We start from the raw sequence: 21,799 nt of genomic DNA, 5'->3' as shown, positions 1-21,799 counted from the left end.
AACAGTAGATTTCGGCACATTAAGTTGTGTAGCAATACCGGAAAAAGACACAAGAGACTAGTATTTTACAATAATTCGGTTTATAAATCACTGGACAGTTGTTTCCTGTTCGCCTGTCGTGTGAAAGTGGGTTTTCTCGGGGCACTCCCGTTTCCCCACATCAAAATCTTCAGGCATTGGATTTCTAGATCCCAGCCCAGGCAACTTTTTTGCCAGACCCTGAATCGGGCCGTTTGATTTGATCTGGATTTGAATGAATTACATTCATGTTCACATTCTCCACCCAAAAAGTCAAGAATAATAACGATAATTAATTTATTAAAATAATAATAAAAAAAAACCACTTAATCTTAATAACAATCCACGAAAGGGGACGAAGAGGAACTACAAAGTTCCTGAACACCCCAGTTGGAGAGAGAACTCTTCTGATTTCTCTCTCTCTAAACTGAACCCCTGCCACGTTAGTTTAGTTTAGTTTAGTTTTCCTGTTCGCCATGATGACCAAGCAGATAATGACGAAGACGGCGCTAAATTTCCGGAAGTAAATGTTCTGCTGGCTAAATTCTAATAATTATGAACCCAGTGTCTCGTTCTGGAATGGTATAATGTCGTTTATTCGCCAAACTAAACAAACTTTTTACAAGAATATTAGTTTTTTCCCACGTTCTGAAATGTACAAACACTTTATGCCTCTCCTATTTTTGGTTATTTGTCTATAAACAATTTATTTGTCGTTTAATTTACATAAAAATTTATGTAGATGTGTGTTCATATAATATTTACAATATACTATACTTTCATTATCCTAATCGTGATACTTTTTTATGTTATGAGGAAAAAACTACTCACGACGCAGGTGTACGAACACTTTCTGTCGTAACTGTAGTTAACCAAAAAATATTGCGCTTAAATTCTAGCCTTATAAGCCACTTATGATAAATATACATAGTTATTAGAATAGGTGTTTAAACCGAAAATATTTTATGCATTAGATGTTGAAATATGCCTGCAATAAAGGTTCTTACATTGTCACAGTAGATAATGTATTCAACTTGAAAACTTTCTACTGCACATTACAATAGGCTTATTATATGCTTAGTCGTAAAAAGAAAGAATTATATTCATGATAGAAATATTTTGTCCATCAGGCAGGGTAATAAGTCTGCGATCAAAATTCTTAGACAGTTAGGTAATATATTATCAAGTTGTAAGAATTTATTCACTAGAGTATATTTATGAATAAACTGTCTAGTAGTGTCTAGTTAGATGATGAAAAGAATGTTTCCAATCTTAAAATATTTTGTCTCTAAAATATAATCATAAGAATATGCTTAAACGGACGGCAAAGGTCATTTACTTAAGTTTAAAGTATTTACTCGAAAAGTTATCGTAATATGCTCTTGTCAATTAGTCTCAGCTATTTAACAAAAGTTCTTAGTTTAAGCTGGAAATTACTAACACGTGCACTAAATATTTATATTAATACAAAGCAATTAATCAGTTACAGAAGAATTTATATTCGCCATAAATGACTACAGTGAATAACAAAGTATTTATTTTCTGTTGTATTTATTATAAAGAGTCCCCTGCTAGTACAGCTGTAAGTCTACGGATTTACAACTGTAAAATCAGGGGTTCGCTTCCCTTCGGTGGCTCAGCAGATAGCCCAAGGTGGCTTTGCAATAAGAAAACAAACAAACATTATTATAAAGTTGCAAAATTACCTGGAGAAGAATTTGCAACCAAATTTGAAAACAACTGTCCTTGACGTTGCAGTATGCTTAAGATGAATATACTTATAACAATGTCGAAGATCATTTACTGTGAAATATAACACACTTCAATATATCATCTTCGATTATGCTATAAGTATACTGAAGTGTACTGTATTTCACACTTCACGGTCATAAAGAAAATTTTAAGAAAAAATATATACATTGTATTGAAGCGGTAAATATTCCATGTTTTAGAGAATGAACTTTTTTTTTTACATTTCAGATGTAATTTGAGTTGGCCTGGCATGGCCAGGTGGGTTAAGGCGTGCGACTCGTAATCTGAGGGTCACTGATTCAAATCCCCCCTTCCACCAGCCATGCTCGCCCCTTTTAACAGTGAGGACGTTATAATGTGATGGTCAATCACATTATTCGTTGGTAAAAGAGTAGCCCAAGAGTTGGCGGTGGGTGATGATTACTAGCTGCCTTCCCTCTAGTCTTACACTGGTAAATTAGGGACGGCTAGCGCAGATAGCCCTCGAGTAGCTTTGCGCGAAATTCAAAATAAACAAAACAAACAAACAGTAATTTGAGTTAGACAAGATGTGTTCAAAACGGAAATATTTGCCGGTTATACATCTCTTTGTGGTCTTAATGAAAGGTGCTCAGTCAGTTGGAGAAGAAGGTGGAAATTCATGGCTTCTAAACACTGCAATATGCTTACGATAAAAGTAAGAACTCAATTATAGGGGAAGAAGAGCTCTTGACTGATTTCATTTCTGTTATACAGTTGGTATACTCACTACGAAGGTACCCAGTCAGCAAAAGGAGATGGCTCATTCAACCTGGAAATGTGTAGTTCATTAGAGAGTGTAGTAAACTCAGGATGGAAATAATTAATCAGGCAGAGTAGGTACTTTATTTAAGTCCAAAATATTTTGCCTTTCACGCTCAGAACGTTTCTCTTAGTGACATTAAAGATTTTCTCAAATATAACATATTTTTGTCGAATAGATTATGAAATATGCTTTTTAGTAATGTCATTTGTTCAAGCAGGAATGTATCGTTCAAAGTACTTAAAGGAAAGAGGGTGTTTATAATATTTTAGCTACGACAAGGTAAAAACATTGTGATAAACTAATGTAAGAAACTACCTGGTGCTCAGCATGTGAACTGAAATACGAATAATTCGTTATTCAACTTGCCATTTGTCGCGATCACATACTAGCAATTGGTAGTTGTCACTTTAAAATCAATCACACTGCAATTCAGGAAAAAAAATCATAAATGATAGACGACAAAGATGTCGCTTAGAAGTCTTGCTCATCAGACAATTTTTTTGTCTGTTGAACTTCATGCAGGGCTAGATGATAGACTAAAGTGAAGACAACTAGCCAACAATGCTTTTCAACAAACCAAATAGTGGGAACTGACCGTTACATCTATAACATGTCAAAGTGTAAAGCACGAGTTTTTATTACCTTTTTTTTGTTATTTCTCCCTTACCAAGAAGTGAAACGTTGACCCTCAAATCTACAGTTCAGCACCTTAACAACTTAACTGTGCTTGACCTTAAACAAACTGAAGCTAACCTATTGCAATACACTTTTGTTAATTGGCTCCGAAGTATTTGAGAACGTCGCTAGTAGAATGTGCAGTTGTTATCAACTCAAATGTAAAGGTAATCTTCGCACAAGGTCAAGACAAACTGTCATTTACAGCACATAAAGATGACCAGTATTCGTCAATTTGGTTTGCTGCAGTTATTTCAGGCTGTAAGATTGAATCAAATTTTCATAGCCTCAGCTCGTCATAGTATGAGTGTATAGAGGATGATAATAAACAGACTTCCATGCCGACTTACATTCTATAATTCAACCTACTGTATATACTATGTATATTTTACATAGTAAGGCACAAAACAGCACACCTGCAATGGTTCTATTACGTCCAGCAAAGCAACAGTATTGGCCAGATTCATTTCACAGACGAGTTTTACTTTACTATAGTTACAAGTACTAGTCTAATTTGTGGAGAATTTGAAACCAGATATAACCCTTTTTAAATAGGAACTTAATGTATATGGCGTTGGTGGAGTTGTATCATGAATAGGAATAATGACTGATGAACACAGAGAAGTCTACATCATAGGGGATGGCACAGTTAATTATGCATATCCTATAACCTTTTGTGCTCCATGTCTTTGCATAACTGACTCTAAAGTCAGCCTAACTGATAATAACATTTACACGCAGTATCTAAACTGATCAACATGTCATTGAATGAAAGAATGATTGAGTGAATTAAGTAACCATTTAAGCCCACGATATTTCAATCCTATCGATATATGGAATACTTTTAGGAAATGTGTCTTCAGGCACTAATTATTACCTGAAAATAACAATTTCATAAGATTATTAAAGAATGATTGGGAATCTTTACTATATTGCTCTTTCTCTCTTTAGTCGTAATAAATTCCATTTTGAAGTGAAATGCATAAACTTAAAATATCTAAAACAACACTTATGAAAATAGGCTGGATGACCAACCATTCACATTTAAGATCCATTTTTCAAAATAGTTTGTCTGTTAGATTCTCTGTGAATGTAATACTTAGTAAACTGGAGAAGGAAATGAGCTCAATCCAGACATTTGTGTGTTACTAAATAATGAAGTACAAAATCACTTAGTCACAAAAACTGCCGTGTTCACGATGAGATGTTATCCCGGTAAACATGTAGAGTAATCGTAATTAAGATGCATAACTAGGTGTAAAATGTGACGGTCAGTTCCACTATTCATTGGTAAAAGAGTAGCCCAAGAGTTGGCGGTGGATGGTGATGAGTAGCTGCCTTCCCTCTAGTCTTACACTGCTAAATTAGGGACGGCTAGAGCAGATAGCCCTCGTGTAACTTTGCGCGAAATTCAAAACAAACTAAAACATTCATTAATAAGTTTATATGTAGTTTTTATAACGTCTTATATTGTTTTTTTAAGATTCGTTTGCTTGTAGAATGCATAAAAGACCTTCAAGAGCCATGGAAACATGTTTGTTCAAGAAGCAACAACAACGTATCTGTAGTGCATTTTTTTCGTTTCAAACTGTGCAACTGGTGAAAAGAGCTTGAATAATTCAGAAGTTGCTGTTCATTAATCTGTGGGAATTTTTGTAATTATACATTTTCTATGGTGTGTTCATGATCTAGGGGGTTGTTTAGTAAGATATGTTGAATTCAGATAAAACATATTTTTTCGTTAAGTATTTTATATTATATTCAAGTTGAGAAAAAGCATTTTACATACTACTGAAAGACGCGGAAAGTACTCAAAAAACTTTTGAAACTTTTGCAAACTTTAAAACAACATAGTTTACTAAACTTTCTAGCTACTAGTTAGGCGTACATCCTTCGTTTATCTTAGGCAATCAGTATTTTATACTGTTTGTAATCTATTCAGACGTTTTTATAGCATTGAAATACTTTTTGAATAATCATATCGAAATTAATTTGATGAGATACAAAGCGAAAGATGTGATCTCACTGGAGATATTTGTTTCTTTACACCGCACAATGATCATTTTTAGTCGGTTATACAATAGTAAAGGTAAAGATGGTTATTGTTCGTTATTAAGCACTATACAAATGTTATCTATACAAATGGCTATCTATGCTCTGCCCACCACGGAGGTATCGAAACTCTTGTTTCACCTTTACTGCAACTTTGCTTAATCAGTTATATATCAGTTATATAAATAAAGTCCAAAAATTGAAAAGTTCACAACTGTACGGAAGTTGATAGTGAAATGTTTGTATGTAGTTGTACATTGGTGTCGCAGTTTAATATGACGACAAACTTGCGCATTTGTTGTAAGCTGTATAATATGACACCGATCATTAGCTCGAAGCGTCATATGTTTAAAATTAGAATATTAAAAACATGTTTAATCTATTTTTAATTTTGATATCTTTGCCGCATAAACGGTAAATTATATATTTTTTTTTTTAAAGTGAAGGACTAATCAACAGAACCCACCGTCAAGTCCTAGGGCTATAGTGATTGAGTAGTGGGATATGACTGTCGCACTTATAACACACTCACGCCTTTAAGGTAAGAAGATCGAATTGTTTTTCTTTGCAGCAACGGGGCGCGAATGGAACCTTCGGATCCACCCTCTGGCAGAAAACTAAAAGTCAAAATTTCTAAAAATGGAACTCCGATTGCACTCATGAGTATAAAGCATCAATAAATTTTGCAGTTAAATATTTGCAGTTGATGTGTGATTGCATCCTGTGATAAGTAACACCAGATTTTTACTTGCCATACACAGCAATTCCTGAAAAATCTTAAACTAAACACATTCATTTATATAAGTAAACGTGATATTTCAAATTCTTGACAGCGCAAAACTAAGTTTATTGTAAATTTAAGTGTTTAAAAAACTGTATTTCCTTCTTAGTTTCAAATCAAATATGTATACAACATGCTATTTTAATTATTGTTTTACAAAATAAAATAAAAGTTTAATTTACAAGAACTGGTTATTTCACCATGTTAGTTTTAAAATCATTTAACATTTTATTTATACGAAATATTGTACCTATTTTCATAATACAATCCTGTAAAAGTTGGTATTAAATGCATCTACCTATGAATGGGAGTTCAGAGAGATTTAACTTTATTATTTCACACGAAACGGGAATTAAGGGAGATTCGACTTCATTGTCTCACACGAACGAGGCAACAGATGATACTACGACAGTGGCATGCGCACTAATATTACACGAATTCTGGTTTTATCAACCTTTATGAGACGAATAAGAAAGGAGATTCCCAGAAGAATTCGTCTGGAAAACCAAAACTGTAACCAATGTCCCATAAATATTATTATTTAATGAACAAAACTCCTTTTACAGACTTCATACAGAAACAAAGAGAAAGATGGTTAATGGTAACAAAACCTTATATTTATTATATTAACTGGCCAACAAAATGTGACGATCTTAATAAGAATGATTTTTACATAAAAATGGAAACATATAGGGATGCTACTTGAAATCGTAAATAAAGTTTAGAAGAGTGATATACAATATCTGCGATTTCAGTTAGTATATTTATTTATATGTCTGCGTGTGTGTTTTCTTGTAGCAAAGCCACATCGGGCTATCTGCTGAATCCAACGAGGGAAATTGAACCCCTGATTTTGATGAAGTAAATCCCTAGACTTACCGATGTACCAGCGGGACACCTGTATTTATGTAAATACAAGATCCGTTACGTTCTTTCCCCAGTGATGTAAAATTTGATGTTTAGAAACTTTTATTGTTAAGTAAAGTTATCTTAAGGTAATGTATTTTATGTATAAGATTTATGTTTGTATTTATCGTATGATCAGCAGATAGTCTGTTGTGAATTTGTTATAAGAAAACACACACTTATCGTATGAATGTTTAACTTCATATGTTTTAGGCAATACTTCGTAAAAACAACTATGAAAAACTTCATCCAAAAGTTGTTGATATTTTTTATCATTTTACTCCATGCATGATAAGAACAACAAGCACAAATCTCAGCAAAATGGACTATAAACCTGAAATTAAAAAAATCTTTGACTTTATAAGTTTATAAATTATGCAAGTGCATAAAATGAATAACTTGTATGATTTCATATTAATATTTATGAACATTAAACATTTTGGAGCAAGATTATTAAAAATGAAATAAAATTGCTGTCTTCTTGATGACGAGAAACCCACATGAAATAAAAGATTTCAGGTTAAGAAGATGACCTAGGAAGGTCGAAACTTTGTTCGCTCCTTATCAGTAAAAGTGTTAATACCCATACCAGCCGTTCTGAGATACAAAATTGCATTTTCCTATCAAGAAAATTCCAAACATTGGGCGCTTTCTAAGAGTTATATTTTTAAGCTTTTAATAAAGCACCATAAATTTTTGCTCTTTCTTATTCATAGTTTACAGTTATTAAATAATTCATTTTTATGCATAAATACTTTATAATAACTTGACAAGCACGGCATGTGAAAATGAAATAGATTGTGAAATCACTCAAAGACTCCGAACAGTTTGATAGGTACACATGAGATCAAGACAGAGCTGCTTGCCATTTTATTCAGAGCATGGTGCTGCTTTGGATTTGAAAGGAAAGCACATGAACTGTCGTTGTCGTCAGCTCAATATCTATTGATAAGGTTGAAATTGGATCACGCAATCAAGAAAAGATTGACAGGATAAATTTTCTCTATGGAGCTTAGTTTGCTGTATCAATTTATCCATGTGAAATGAAAAGAGCTATCACACACTTTTGTCGCAGTCTCAATCACAATAAGAGCTTGTAGTTTTAACCATAAGCTCATTTTTTGAGATAAGAACAATTTTCCTCCTTGTTTTGTGTACATAGGTTACCTAGAATAGCTCTTGTTTTAAAATAGCAAGAATACTATGGATGAGTCGTAAAGTGATTTTGCCACTGCCTAAAAGCAACATATCTTATGTAATACTTTAATAATATACAAACAGGGCAAACTTCAATCTCCCTAAACCAAGAACAATCAGTATCTCCTTCCTCTCAGAAGTATTAAACACAAATATCTGAAATAAACTCCAAAGTACAACAGTAGTATTTAATGCTATTAACATGTTCCTCATTGTATAGTTTAAGAATATGCTACTGTCCAATGTCTTTAGGAAGAGTCTCTCATTGGCTGGAGTTGATAAAGGTGAGAAAGCAGTCGTCCTTTTGTTAGTCTCTCAGGCATCGAGAGAATAAAATTATCTACGTCATTAGACAACTGTTGAGGTTAGCAGATGTCTTTGTGAGTTCAGCTATATGAAGAACTCAAGATCTCCTATGATTATTAAACGCTATAATCTAATATACGAGAAACAAAGACAAGGTCAGAAAAAAAGGAAACTTTTCAACATGGGTTTGGAAAAGGAAAATAAACGAAAAGAGTTCAACAAAATGAAAGAAAAGAAAACCAGCAGATATGATAAAAAACGAATACGCCGAGAGAGTAGAAAAAGAAAGAAAGTATTATGTTGCTTGTAAGTATCAAAAACATATTTCTAAATATATGTGTTATTGGTTACTAGTAATAAAGAGCAGTTTCTTATATTAGATTGGTATGAGTCAATTTCTGATAGGAATAGGTACAACATAAATAGAGTTGAAGAGCACGAAGAGAAATCAAAGTGTATGTATGACAAAAAAAAAGTGCCTTTCCTAGACTCAGGGTTATAAATTGTGACTATTTTCCGCGGTAAACTAGCTTTGGGAAAACTAAAACAAATAGTGTTTTAATCGATGGAAAAGTATTTGAATTTCTTCTATTACTATCACAAATATGTAATTACTGCAGTATTGAAAAAGCAGTAACACCAAATGTGATTTACGCAAGATATCGCTATCATTCACTGTAGTGATTGAGCAAATACTGATTATATGTGTCGTCTATTGTGATTGGTGCAGCGAACACAGTTCAGCGTATCAGCGTGTGGTAAATACCTTGGAAGTATATCACTCATGGTTGCGAGACAAAGTAGCGTAGTAAATGCCAAATGGGGGTAGTTTAGTATTATTTATGTTAAATGCTAATCTAGTTTTAGTTTGTGTTTTTCATGATGAGTTTGGATGGGTTTTTTTGTTTTGATTACTATTATACAAGTATATATATATGTGTATACACACACAATATATTATATATATATATATATTATATGTACGTGTTTTTTATTTATATATACATATGTATGTATAAACACGTAAGTGTGATAGACCAAAGCCACTGACTAGGATACGCCACTGGTGATAAATCTTTTGTTGTCACAACATAGTGTAGATTCTAGTCTCTGGATGTAATGTAATAAATGTTTATTTATTACTGGTCAGCAATAATATACAGATTTAGAAAAAGGTTTTTATTCTTATAAGCAACATATCACTTTCTTACTTCACCTCTCTAAGTTCCATTCGTTCTCTCTCACATCTTCCGGTCTTCTTTTCTTTCCATTCATTGAGCTTCTTTATTTTATTTTCTCGAACTCACACCAAAGATATCCATTTCATTTTGACTAAACTAAGAAAGACAGCAACTTACTACAATAGTTTCTAATTACTTAAGGTACTGAAATTCCGTAATTCCATAGAGACTAATCAAAGACAAGTAACTTACTCGAGTCTCTCTACCCCAACCTATGTTTCTTAAACCTAACTTCATGACCCGCCATATATAAAAATAATACCCTAACTTAACGTGCACAACAGACAAGTCATGTAATTTGTCTGAAGAATTAACCTCACTTACCTCCATATCGTAGCTGGCAGTTTATAAAGACCTTATATCTTGTGAGCCCTTGTGATTTCCTCTACAAGCCATTTTGGGTAAACAAATCATGAAAAATTCGTACTACCCTTAGCCGAAATTGTCATAATACACAATGACTGTCTGAACTCTAGTGTATTATCATGTTTAATAACATCTTCAAACATATTATTAAATACCTCAGAAAATATTTGGTATTGTTGTTGCTGTTGTTTACGAAATAGGTGACGGTTGATTTAGTACAGATCTTTCCAATAACTATGCTGCACATATACGTTTAAATAAATACTTAAATGTTACTTCAAAACTGCCGCATAAAAAAAATTATACCAAAAGTTTGAAAGTAGTATCACACTAGAAACAGCGAATGGCAGCAGCTGTTGACACGTGCTCATTAAAGATGAATTCAAGTTATAGTTGTTCTGTAACAATTAATCATAGTTCATGAGATAGCCAAGGAGAGAACAGTAGGGCTCACACTGTACAATATCTACAGACATGCATGGTGACCTACATAACATGGATGGTGCTGTGATTACTGATAAATAAAACCATCAGCCACGGATCAAGCTTCGTTAGACAAAGACGCTTATTCTTACTAGACAATAACTCCAAGCAAGAAAACAAATGTGGTAAAACAAGGTCTTGATGGTAAAGTGGCCAAAGAAACATTCACAACTTTAGGTTTAATGGATTTACAAAAGTGTATTTATTTCCCTGTCGACGTTTAATATATATTTAGAAATGCATGTAACATATATTGCTATATGTGTACTGCGCAAGTCCCTCCTTCTCCTTTAACTTTGTAAAGGATTCTCGAATGTAAGAATCAACAGTGTATATTTTACGAAGACACTAGAGTATTATTTGGACAACTGAATTTTTTAGAGCCTCGTCTTAACATTTATAAACCGACGCGTCGAGAGATAGAATGTTGTTTGGTCTTAAAAGTCAACATACGATAAGCCTCGGTAGCTATAATTGTAACAAACACTTATTAATAGGAAAACTACAAATAGTTGACCAGGAATATTTATAGCTTTTGAATATTACAAACTTCGGTGAATAAACTTCAGATATTAATATTTCTTCGATGACATTAAATATTGTTGTCAGGAAAAAAATACTCAGGTGTGAAGAAGAGTGCTACCCTAGTTCCCGTCAAGTGAAGTGTTTGTAATTAAGTATAAAGATACACAATGTTCTGCCCATCACGGATATTGAAACTCGCATTCAAACTTTGTAGGTCCACAGACATAACGCTGTAACAGTGAATACTTGGGGGAAGGTGGGATAAGTGAAGGGTATCTTTGTATCAACATGAAAGTAATTTGTGCTTCGTGAACCGTTGATAAAGTAATCAGTTCAAGACCCAATAAAGGACATAATATTGTTTATGAGATTGTAAAACATTTGTATATAATTTATTATTTCTAATAAGTGTTTGAAGTAACCGTTTTTATAAATTGCATTGTTGTTTATATATTAAAATATATTTGTGCTAAGAAAGAAAACTGTGTATCAGTCTTGTTGGCAAATATCATAAATTTCATACATATCGACATTTACTTAACTTTTAAATTAAAATTTCCGTCTATTTGAAATCGTAATACATAACATGCGTAATATAATAAATCGGAGACTCGTTTGGGATAAATTACAATACGTAACATAATAAAGTGAGAGCTCGTCCTGAATAAATTGTAGTACGTAACATAATAAATTGGGAGCTCGCGTCCATATAAATTCAACTCCTAATCCAATTTTTATTTATCAATGTCATCAATATTTGACCGAATCTGATTATTAAGGTTTTCTTGAATAAACCTTCCTTGAACAATGAGAAAAAATATGATAAAAGTGAATTGCTCAAATTGCCAAAATTTTAGAATTAGAATTTAAAAAATCAATGAGAAAAAATAAACTAAAAAAGCGGATTATTGAAATACTAGTCAATGAGGATTTATTATCTGAGGAAGCGTTAGGGGAAAACCCTAATGTATCCAGGATCCCATCAGAATTGAGTGATAAAAATAAGTTAGAAATTCAGTTAAAACTTAAACAAACTGAGCTTGAACAAACCCTCATCAAAGTTGAGAAAGATCAAGCCTGTATCGAAGCCAAAAGGAAAAAAAAAAAACAAGTGGGAAATTAAAGTAAAGTCTCGAGGCCGAACAAGCTCGTATCGATCCCGAGGAGGAAATTATGATGATAAAAAGAAAATTATACTCAACTCAGATCGACCAAGGCAAAATGATAACTTTGAACTCAATCAATATTTTAAAATACTGCCACTTAATGAAAATGAAGTTAATAAATATTTCTAATATTTTGAGAAAGTTGCTCAGACCTTAGAATAGCCCACCGAAAATTGTCACTATTGTTACAGAGTGTTTTAATTTATAAAATACAAAATACTTATATCGCTCTCTCTCTAGATATTCTACATAGGTTATGATAAGGTTAAAGCAAGTATTCTCAAAGCATATGAATTAGTACCAGAGGTTTATCGTCAAAGGTTTTGATGGTATTGTAACAACGAGAGTCAAACTTATACGAAATTCGCCCATAAAATAAAGGTTTATTTTGATTGATGGTACAAGTTTATGCATATTGCTAACATTTTCAACAAACTAAGATAATTATGACTAATTTAGTAATTGAAATGGTGTAAAAGTGACCACTTTAAAACTTACTTGGATGACAAGAAAGTTGAAACATTACATGAAGCAGCTGCTCTTTTATTACACTTTACACTTAAAACCACTTTTAACAGAAAAAACTTTCTGCGGTCTCAGTAAATCCACTAAAGTTGAAGATTCTTCTTTTCTTCAGAAAATTCAGCTCTTCTACTCCAAATTATTCAGACTCTCAGGAAAAAACTTTATCAAAACTTTCAAAGCTTCTCTGATACTTTTGTAAATATGTATATTTATGGTTTACGAAAACACTATCGTATTTTTAGACCTTGCCTTAACGTTTATAAGCTGACGCGCCGAAAGATAGAATATTGTTTGATCGCTACAGTCAGTACACTATAAACCTTGGAAGTTATCATTTTGGCAAACGCCTATTAACATGAAAATTACAGATATTTGACCAAGAACGTTTTATATCTTGAACATTACAAACTTCACTGAATTAAGTTCGAACGTTAGTATTTCTACGACTACATTAGATATTGTCGTCTGGATAAAACTCACTTATGAAGAATAGAGCTACCTAGCATTTTCATCAAGTGAAGTTTGTGTATCGACATAAAAGTAATTTGCCTCTCGTGAACCGTCGATAAGGTATTCAGTTCCAGCCCGGATATAGGACTTAATATTGTTCGTAAGTTTGTAAAACTTTTGCATATAAATTAGAATTAATTCGCTCCCCGTGAACCGTCGATAAAATATTCAGTTCTAGAACAGATAGAAGATTTAGTATTGTGTTTAAGTTTGTGAAACTTGTGTGTATAAATCATTATTTGTAATTATTTGTAAAAACTGTTGTAAATTCCATTGTTATTGGTATATTAAAATATATTTGTGTTGAGAAAGAAATTGTGTATAAGTCTAGTTGGCATATATCATAAATTTAATACATACCGACATTTAGTTAACTTGGTTTCAAGATAGTTGAAATCGTAATAAGTATCACAATAAATCGGAGACTCGTCCATGATAAACTATAATACGTAACATATTTCCTCCTTCGAGAGATAATAATAGTAATTTTACATTGTGCAAGTAAGGAAAGAGGTAGAATAATTTATTGCAGCAATATTCATGGAACACGATAAAATTATTATATTCTTATCAAACATGAATTTATTTAAGTCTGAACGCCTCTACATGCATTTTTATTATGACTTTCTTCAAAACTGTTTCTAAGGTAAAAAGTAAAAATCAACCTCTGTTCGTCGTAATGACCAAAACTATAAGTAGCTATACAGCAATTATAACTGTACATAAATCCTAAGCAAACCAGAATTCTACCTATTCTTCAAAAATAACTTGTCTGTGCATATTTGCGTAGCACATCCCAAATATCCCTTTGTAATAACAGCATACTTTCCACCTTCACATGAGAAATAGATATAAATAATATTAAAAACGTCTATCAAACAGCTGTAGATATTTTAGTTTTTATATGGAATAAAGTTCCACTATTTATACACACTTTTCATTTACAGTTCCAAAATGTATTTTCATCAGAAACGAATCTCAATATCTGTTTGTTTATCTGAGGAGATTCAAAAGATATTGATACAAGTATGAGTAATGCCAGTGAAGTGAAGGACAAATCTGTTTGTGAAGAACACTTTTCACATAGTTTTATTGACAATATTCTGTGTGTACATGCAAATTTCCAACATTGTTGTGTAGATGAATAAGCCACGATATTTAGAATAGATTAACGTATGGACGATGCAAAGGGTCTGTTACCAAGTGATAGCAAGAATTGTTGACGCAAAGGACATCGAACGCCTGGGAAGAGTCTGTACAGATAATATAAACAGATGCTATTCCACATAAGCTTTCGTAATGTTTACACAACAGCTCGTACCTTTATCTGCAATAGACAGTAGATCTCAGCGACGAAACGACTGACTGTACGTCTGTCTTGGTGTATCCATTCTGAAAAGACTTCAAAACTATTTCAAATGATCCTGCCAATATACTCTTTTTATCCCTCAATTTCTATCAGAACAAGTCACACCTTAAGTAAATAAAAAGCTAAAATATAGTCTGTGTTCCAAATCTATTCAAAAAATAAGTTTGTAACTTAATACAAATTAATATATTTAATTGTGGTTTATAAAGCTAGTTATTCATAAAATCAAAAGTATTACTGGGTTTAAACTGAAACATATGACATTCAAGAAACTAGTTTTTGATTTTATACTAAAACCCATGACGTATAAAATCCAAGAATTATTGGTAAAACGTAAGACCTAAAGATCAAACAATCAACTTTTTTAATTGCACTTTTTTAAATTTAAAATATGCAAGGCTCATTTTCTTTATGCTGGAGCTTAAACCTACATATTTCAAAATTTTCTACTTTACAATTTTACCTATAATGTATAAGAGTCAAAATTATACTAGTTTTACCAACAACTTATATGGAAGAATGTCACAAACTATTTGGCTGTTGAGTTAAAACTTATGATGCATGAAATTAAAATGTTTGCTTGTATTAAGTAACATGCACAATCCACAGATGTAGATTTTGGTTATAGTTTTTACATATGAAGTTCAAGGATTTCTGCCTATATGTTAAAATTCGTGGAATTCAAGAAGCTTTGTTGGTTTTATATTGAAACTTACAACACACAGTACTCAATTTTAGAACTCAAGGTCAAAATGCTTCAAAGTGAAATCGTTGATCTAAGATCCAATGCTCTTTATTTTATTGCAACTTATTTCACAACCAATTACAATTCTTTATGATTAGGTTAGAATTTAATCTCAATAACTCCGAAATAAATGAAAATGGTTTTCAAAATGTTATTACCGATTTTTTTTATTGTTTTATCTCCACAAACTACAATGGTATTTTATAAACTATGTTGCATGTTATTTTCCCTACTTATACAACATTTTCATGCACCACTTGAAAGGAGACTACAAATCAGTCACAAACTGTCCACAGATTAAAAATGCTGTTTCAGAAGATCTAAGACCTTCTTGCTTGTATTGCTTCTATAATAAATATAAAATCTAAGAGCTTCTGCTTTATTTTAAAAGTGAAGCCTGCAAAATCTTGAGCTTTGTGTCTTCTAAAAATAACTATGACATTCAAGCAGGCCTGGCATGGCCAAGTGGGTTAAGGCGTTCGACTCGTAATATAAGAATCCCGTGCTCGAATCCCCATTGTACCAAAAATGTAACCCCTTTCAGTCGTGGGGGCGATATAATGCTCCGTCCATCCCACTATTCGTTGGTAAAGAGTAGCCCAAGAGTTGGCGGTTGGTGGAGATGACTAGCTGCCTTCCCTTTAGTCTTACACTACTAAGTTAGGGACTGCTAGCGCAGATAGCCATTTAGTAGCTTTGCGCGAAATTCAAAACAAACATTCAAACTTTCGCTGCTGTTTCCAACACCGAATTTTAGCATTGTAAATCCATAAACTTACTGCTGTCCCATTTGGTCACTTTGTTTTAGTTTAAAACTTATGCTCACTAAGATAAAAGGAGTTGTTTTTGTTTCAGGTCACAGTTATGAACCGACAAAGTCCAACTTTGTTTTTTTTATTTTACCTTGATACTTATAATCAACAAAAGCCAGGATTTGTTTTCAAACTTGTCAACTACAAATGAATAATCTCCCCCGCTTTAGATTCAAACATATAAAATATAAGGGAGTAAGCTTTCTCGTCTTCCATTAAAATTTATTGCTTACAAGGTCCAAGTCTCTCCGATTTTATTTTAAAATTTATTTCTAAAATTTCTCTATTTGAATTTAGATTAATAATCACAAACTATACAATCTTAAGATTTTGACCCTTGATCTAAAATTTAACGATACACATGATTCATCGATGTAACATCCAATGCTCAAAATACGCAGTTGTGTATTTAAAACTTATATGTTAGAAGATTTAAAAATTACAGGTTTTAAATAAAAAGTAATAATCTACAATATCAAACAGTTTCCGGTTTTCAAATGAATCACCAATTTAAGGTTTATTACTTATAGTTATATCAATAGTTATAGCTCTTTTACTATAGTGAAAATTTATTTACTACAAGATCCAAAGCTCTTTGATTTTAGATTGAAGTTGTGACTCACGTGGCTAGCTGAGTTTAAAAAAAAAAATATCATGTGCGTGACCAGAAACATATAGTTTTGGCTTGAGGCCTAGATTAAATCGTAAAAGGTTCAAATGGTTTTTTGTTTACTATCTATACTATTAAATTATAAGATCCAATTTACGTTGGTTTTGTATTTAAATCCTTATTACCAAATTATCAAAGGATTCTAAGCCTGTTTAGATCTTCATAAATACTTATAATCTGTGCAGTTCAAGAATCTTCCTTTTTAATTAATTTTCAATACATAAATGATTCAATACTCGCTACGTTGGATTAAATCTTGACACATAGAATAATTTATAGTTTCCAGTTTTAAATTAAAACCATAATTAATTTCCAAATCTCAAATCTTCCTGTCTTAAAATATAAGCTACGAGATCCAATCTTGGAGTTTCAATTAAGTTCATTTTAGATTGAAACTTATGACCTATGAAGACAAATTATTTTCGTGTTGTTTTAATATTTATATCGTAAATATCCAAAGTTCTCTTTTTTTTTTAGGTCAAGCTTTATGACACACGGTTTCCACGTTTAGCAATATTTTATACATTTTCCCAACAATTTTTAAGGTTTCATGTGACTTTTGACATACGTGAACCAAGATTTAGTATCTTTTTATTACAAGTTATACCAAATAGGATCTAAATCTCTATATTTAGAGTTATCTATTTTTGACTAAAATACTTTACCTACAATTTCTAAGACTGCCTTCCTCAAATCAAAGTGTCTAATATACAATATCTACAAAAGTCTAGGTTTAAATTAACATTTATAATAAAAGAAGTATCATTATTGCTGATTTTAGTTTAAAAGCTCTGGCGTATTAAATTCTATATATGCAATTTTCTGTTAAAATCTGATATTTCAATTTATAAACCCTTTCTTGAACTGTGTAGTTCTAGCTATAATACTCGAGAAAAATGTAATTCGAAAGTTTCAGATTTAAGATTTGAGTACGACATTCAACTATAAGTTTATAGTCTACTTCATGTGTTACCACTATACTTTAAAATATGAAAGCCCATGGGAAACAATAATCAGTTCTTGAATATTATTTATTAGGTTGAGGAATAACTCGTGAGCGTTTTTAAATAATTTCATTCAAGTATTACATGCAAGACTATACAATACTTCAATGCATGAACACATTAACCCAAAACATTTATTATGATACTTTATTTCATATAATACCTAGGTATATAGTATGCATTGTTTTAAACGAAATTGCAAGAAATTAAATGCGAAAAGCAGATGGTGTCGAAAATACTCGATTTTGTCCACTTGACATTCCATTTAATGAGCTGAAAATGAAAGCAAAAATTAAAGACATGAAAATCAAACACACCATCTATTAGACCAAAAAATTATCTACCAAATGACATGAAATATTTTGTGAAAGCGTTTCATTTATGAATATATTTGTTTAACTTGAAAAAACGCTCACGAATTATTCCTCAACCCAATACATTACTTTCCTTTTTTTCTTTATTGAAGATTTAATTTTGAATTTACAATATAGCCAATAGATGGCGCAAACAAACATTTCAAACTATCCCTTGCCAAAGTGGTAGACTTGTCATCAAGGGTTACCAGTATTCAGAGACAAGTTACAGTGTAAAGCGTACAGTTGTCGGGTAAGAATGGAGTGGACAACTTGTATATTGTTTCTGTTCAATGTGATCGTCAGCTTTCATATACACGGTAAGAAAAGCAAATCCTTTTCTAAAAATGCTCTTTTCTCTCCCTCTCTTCTTTTCCTGATAAATATATTTAGCTTTATATTATGCACTATTACTTGGTTATTCTGTTTCAAACAGAATGTTTTTGATAAACCACAACAAAGCACGCAGCCACAAAAATATACTGTTGACTTATACTCAGGATAACTATTTACAAACAGGTTACCCATACAACCATACTAAACCCTTAGGCTTCACAATATATATGTGTGTGCCTTTTATGGCACCAAGCCTTGCCCTTGTTTTTTGCTTCAAATATGATACATCTACTGAAAAGAGCTTGCTACAAGGAAAGGTAAGAATGATAGAATTTTTCCAAGTTTTATTATTATGCAAAGCCAATATTACTCATATTGCGACTTATGTATTGCTGTATAGGCATATTTTATTTTGAACGCACAGATAGTTTCTAATTCTATTTATATTGATTAGATCTCGATCCTCTGTGTAAATAATAAATAGCGTCAGTAAAACACAATAACATCTGGTTATTATATTTTTAAAATTTAGTAGTTTATCTGAAATTTTTAGAATACAATATTTGTATTATATTTTAAACCTTTATTCAACTGCATTATGCGCAATATAGATTAAGATCCATTAAAATCAAAATATTAAAGGAGACATTTGCAGCAAGCACAGTTTTAATCAGTAATGGTGTATGAATTTAATGAAAACTCTATTGCAAGATAACTATCTGAGGGTCGCGGGTTCGCATCCCCGTCGCGCCAAACATGCTTGCCCTTTCAGCCGTGGGGCGTTATAATGTGCGGTCAATCTTACTATTCGTTGGTAAAAGAGTAGCCCAAGAGTTGGCGGTGGATGGTGATGACTAGCTGCCTTCCCTCTAGTCTTACACTGCTAAATTAGGGACGGCTCGGTGCAGTGGGCTAACAACCTACTCACTTAAATACCTGTTGAAGAATCCGCAAGCAATTGCGGCCTTATGTTCCTAGATGGAATCTAATGGTGATAACTAACTAACTATAAATATTTGTAATACGATGATTTTATGATTACATTACATTGAATCGAACAAAACTATAAACTAAAAAGAAGGAATAATGAATTTTACTCGAGTAACTGTAGTTTAATGTAATCCAAGTAATAAATTGAAATCGGTATTTCAATCATACATATATATACTTTCATTTCATTACAATACCCGAAGCTATTAATACAGAATTATGCAGTAAGTTAACCAGAGTTCTAATTTATAATCTTATTGTCGTCTCATTGTTAAGCCTTTAGCATCATTCTTTATTAGCTGTCATAGAATCGCTCGTTGTTAGTGATAAGCTGTGTCATACAACGTTACCTGAGGATTAATGACAAAATAATAATGTGACATTTATGAAGGAACTTTCGACTTTTATTTTATTTTTTCGTTTATCATAGTAGTGTAGTTGCTCTCTAGATTTGATTAAAGAGTAATACAGGTGCTCGACATTGGAAAATGTTTTCTTGTGTCTGGTGCCCTGCTGGTACCGCGGCAAATCTACAGATATACAACGCTAAAATCAAGTCTTCGATTCCCATCGGCGGACTCAGCAGGTAAGCCTGTGACTTTGCTATACAAAAAACATACGCACACTTACGTCTGACACACAGGAGAAGTTCATCTGACCCGCATGAAAATAAAGTTGATTTGTATGACACGAATAAACATTTTTCCAGTTATCATAAGTGTACAATTGATTTGTTCCTCATGGAAGAACGTTTGATTTTTTAAGCATTGGGAGTACACTTTATCTGTTTATCTGTAGCTGTTTTAATATATCCGACGAGAAATTACTGTTCGATAATCGAATACTGATTGTCAATTTTCATTATTAAATACCATTGATATATCTTTCATATATATATAACCCTATCTCAGAAAGAAAAAAACAAGAGTTGAAAAGTCAGTCGTGTAGGATATTTTATCTGTCTCTCATGAACTATCTTTTATTACGTACAGCAGAGAAATGAGCAATATTTTTGCTTATGTAATAAACTTATTTGCCTTACTTTTTACAACGATTAATTAATCACACTATTCAGATACAGCAAAATATATTTTTATTTGTGTGATATGGAAAGTTGACTGAGCTCACTGGCATAAAGTTTGCTATCTCTCTGGCACGTTCGTATAGTTCATCCGGCAATTAAGGAAAGCTGTAGATTAGTGCGTGGGGAAAGTACCTAATCATTTGTCAGTTTTTTTATAATAAGATGAAATAGGTACCATAAAAAGCTTCGGTATAAAACACATTTGTGTCATATCCTCAACTGCTTCAATAATGTTTCATTGTTCTATAGCAGTGATATAGTTTCGCTAGTTGGATCAACACTAAATAACTGGTTTTTGTATACAGTCATATTTTTACGTTAAGATGTCAAAACATTGGCTTTTAAGTATGAAACTATTTTAGATGGATTTATAGTTGCAATATTTTATACACACAGTATCGTTTTAAGTTGGATCGAGCTATTCTATTAATAATTTCGTTTTTAAGTTTACTTACCGATTATGAGTGTTATTTTGATACTAATTGTAGCTTTCACGGTTAGGAAGAATATTTTAAAAACAGATACAACGTTTTCACCACTGATGCGTCGTACGTAAACTTCAAAATGATTACAGCAGTAATCGAAGCGTCGTATCTGTTTTTAAAATATTCTTCCTTACAGTAAAAACTGTAACTTATAATAAAATAAGGGCTGCTTTATATCCTTTGTTTTGAACCACGTATCTGTATTACTTTTAAAGTGACATGATATTTCTTTCATATATAATATAGTTTTGTTACACTACTAATTTACGTACATGCACTAATGTAAATTGAATTGTTCTATACATGTATAATTACGTAAGATAAGGAAAATTATAAAAGCATTATGTATTTATCAGTTTTCTATAAATTGGTAGCTATATCGCTGTCTAAACTAAATGTTTTCTTATAATACCTTCCATGCTAGTAAAATGAAGCGAAAGTTCCACGAAAATAATCCTTTGATACTGCAGTAGGTGTATTAAAACTCATTAAAATTGTCAAATTCTCCTGCTATGCAACATCAAATTAGCGAAATAATTGTAATTTATATTATTTAATTCTATTATATATAAACAATTCTACTTCATTTTGCCCAACTGTACACACACAATAAAGCATTAAGTAAATATAACACCTCGGAAGAGCTCAATACAAAAGCATTTCT

At 32.0% G+C, this 21,799-nt stretch overlaps 1 protein-coding gene across 1 annotated transcript in view; it reads left to right on the top strand.

The window, feature by feature from the left end:
* Positions 1 to 18,464: 18,464 nt before the first annotated feature.
* The window catches only part of LOC143239356 (uncharacterized), a 102,198-nt gene continuing 98,863 nt past the window's right edge, over positions 18,465 to 21,799 (top strand). The window contains exon 1 of the mRNA XM_076480346.1: positions 18,465 to 18,560. Within this exon, the coding sequence (XP_076336461.1) occupies positions 18,500 to 18,560 (61 nt within the window). The 5' untranslated portion in view covers positions 18,465 to 18,499. The remainder of the gene's footprint in view (positions 18,561 to 21,799) is intronic.

This window comes from Tachypleus tridentatus, chromosome 13, assembly GCF_004210375.1.
Source record: "Tachypleus tridentatus isolate NWPU-2018 chromosome 13, ASM421037v1, whole genome shotgun sequence".
NCBI lineage: Eukaryota > Metazoa > Arthropoda > Merostomata > Xiphosura > Limulidae > Tachypleus > Tachypleus tridentatus.
This window is presented reverse-complemented; position numbering and strand designations above follow the sequence as displayed.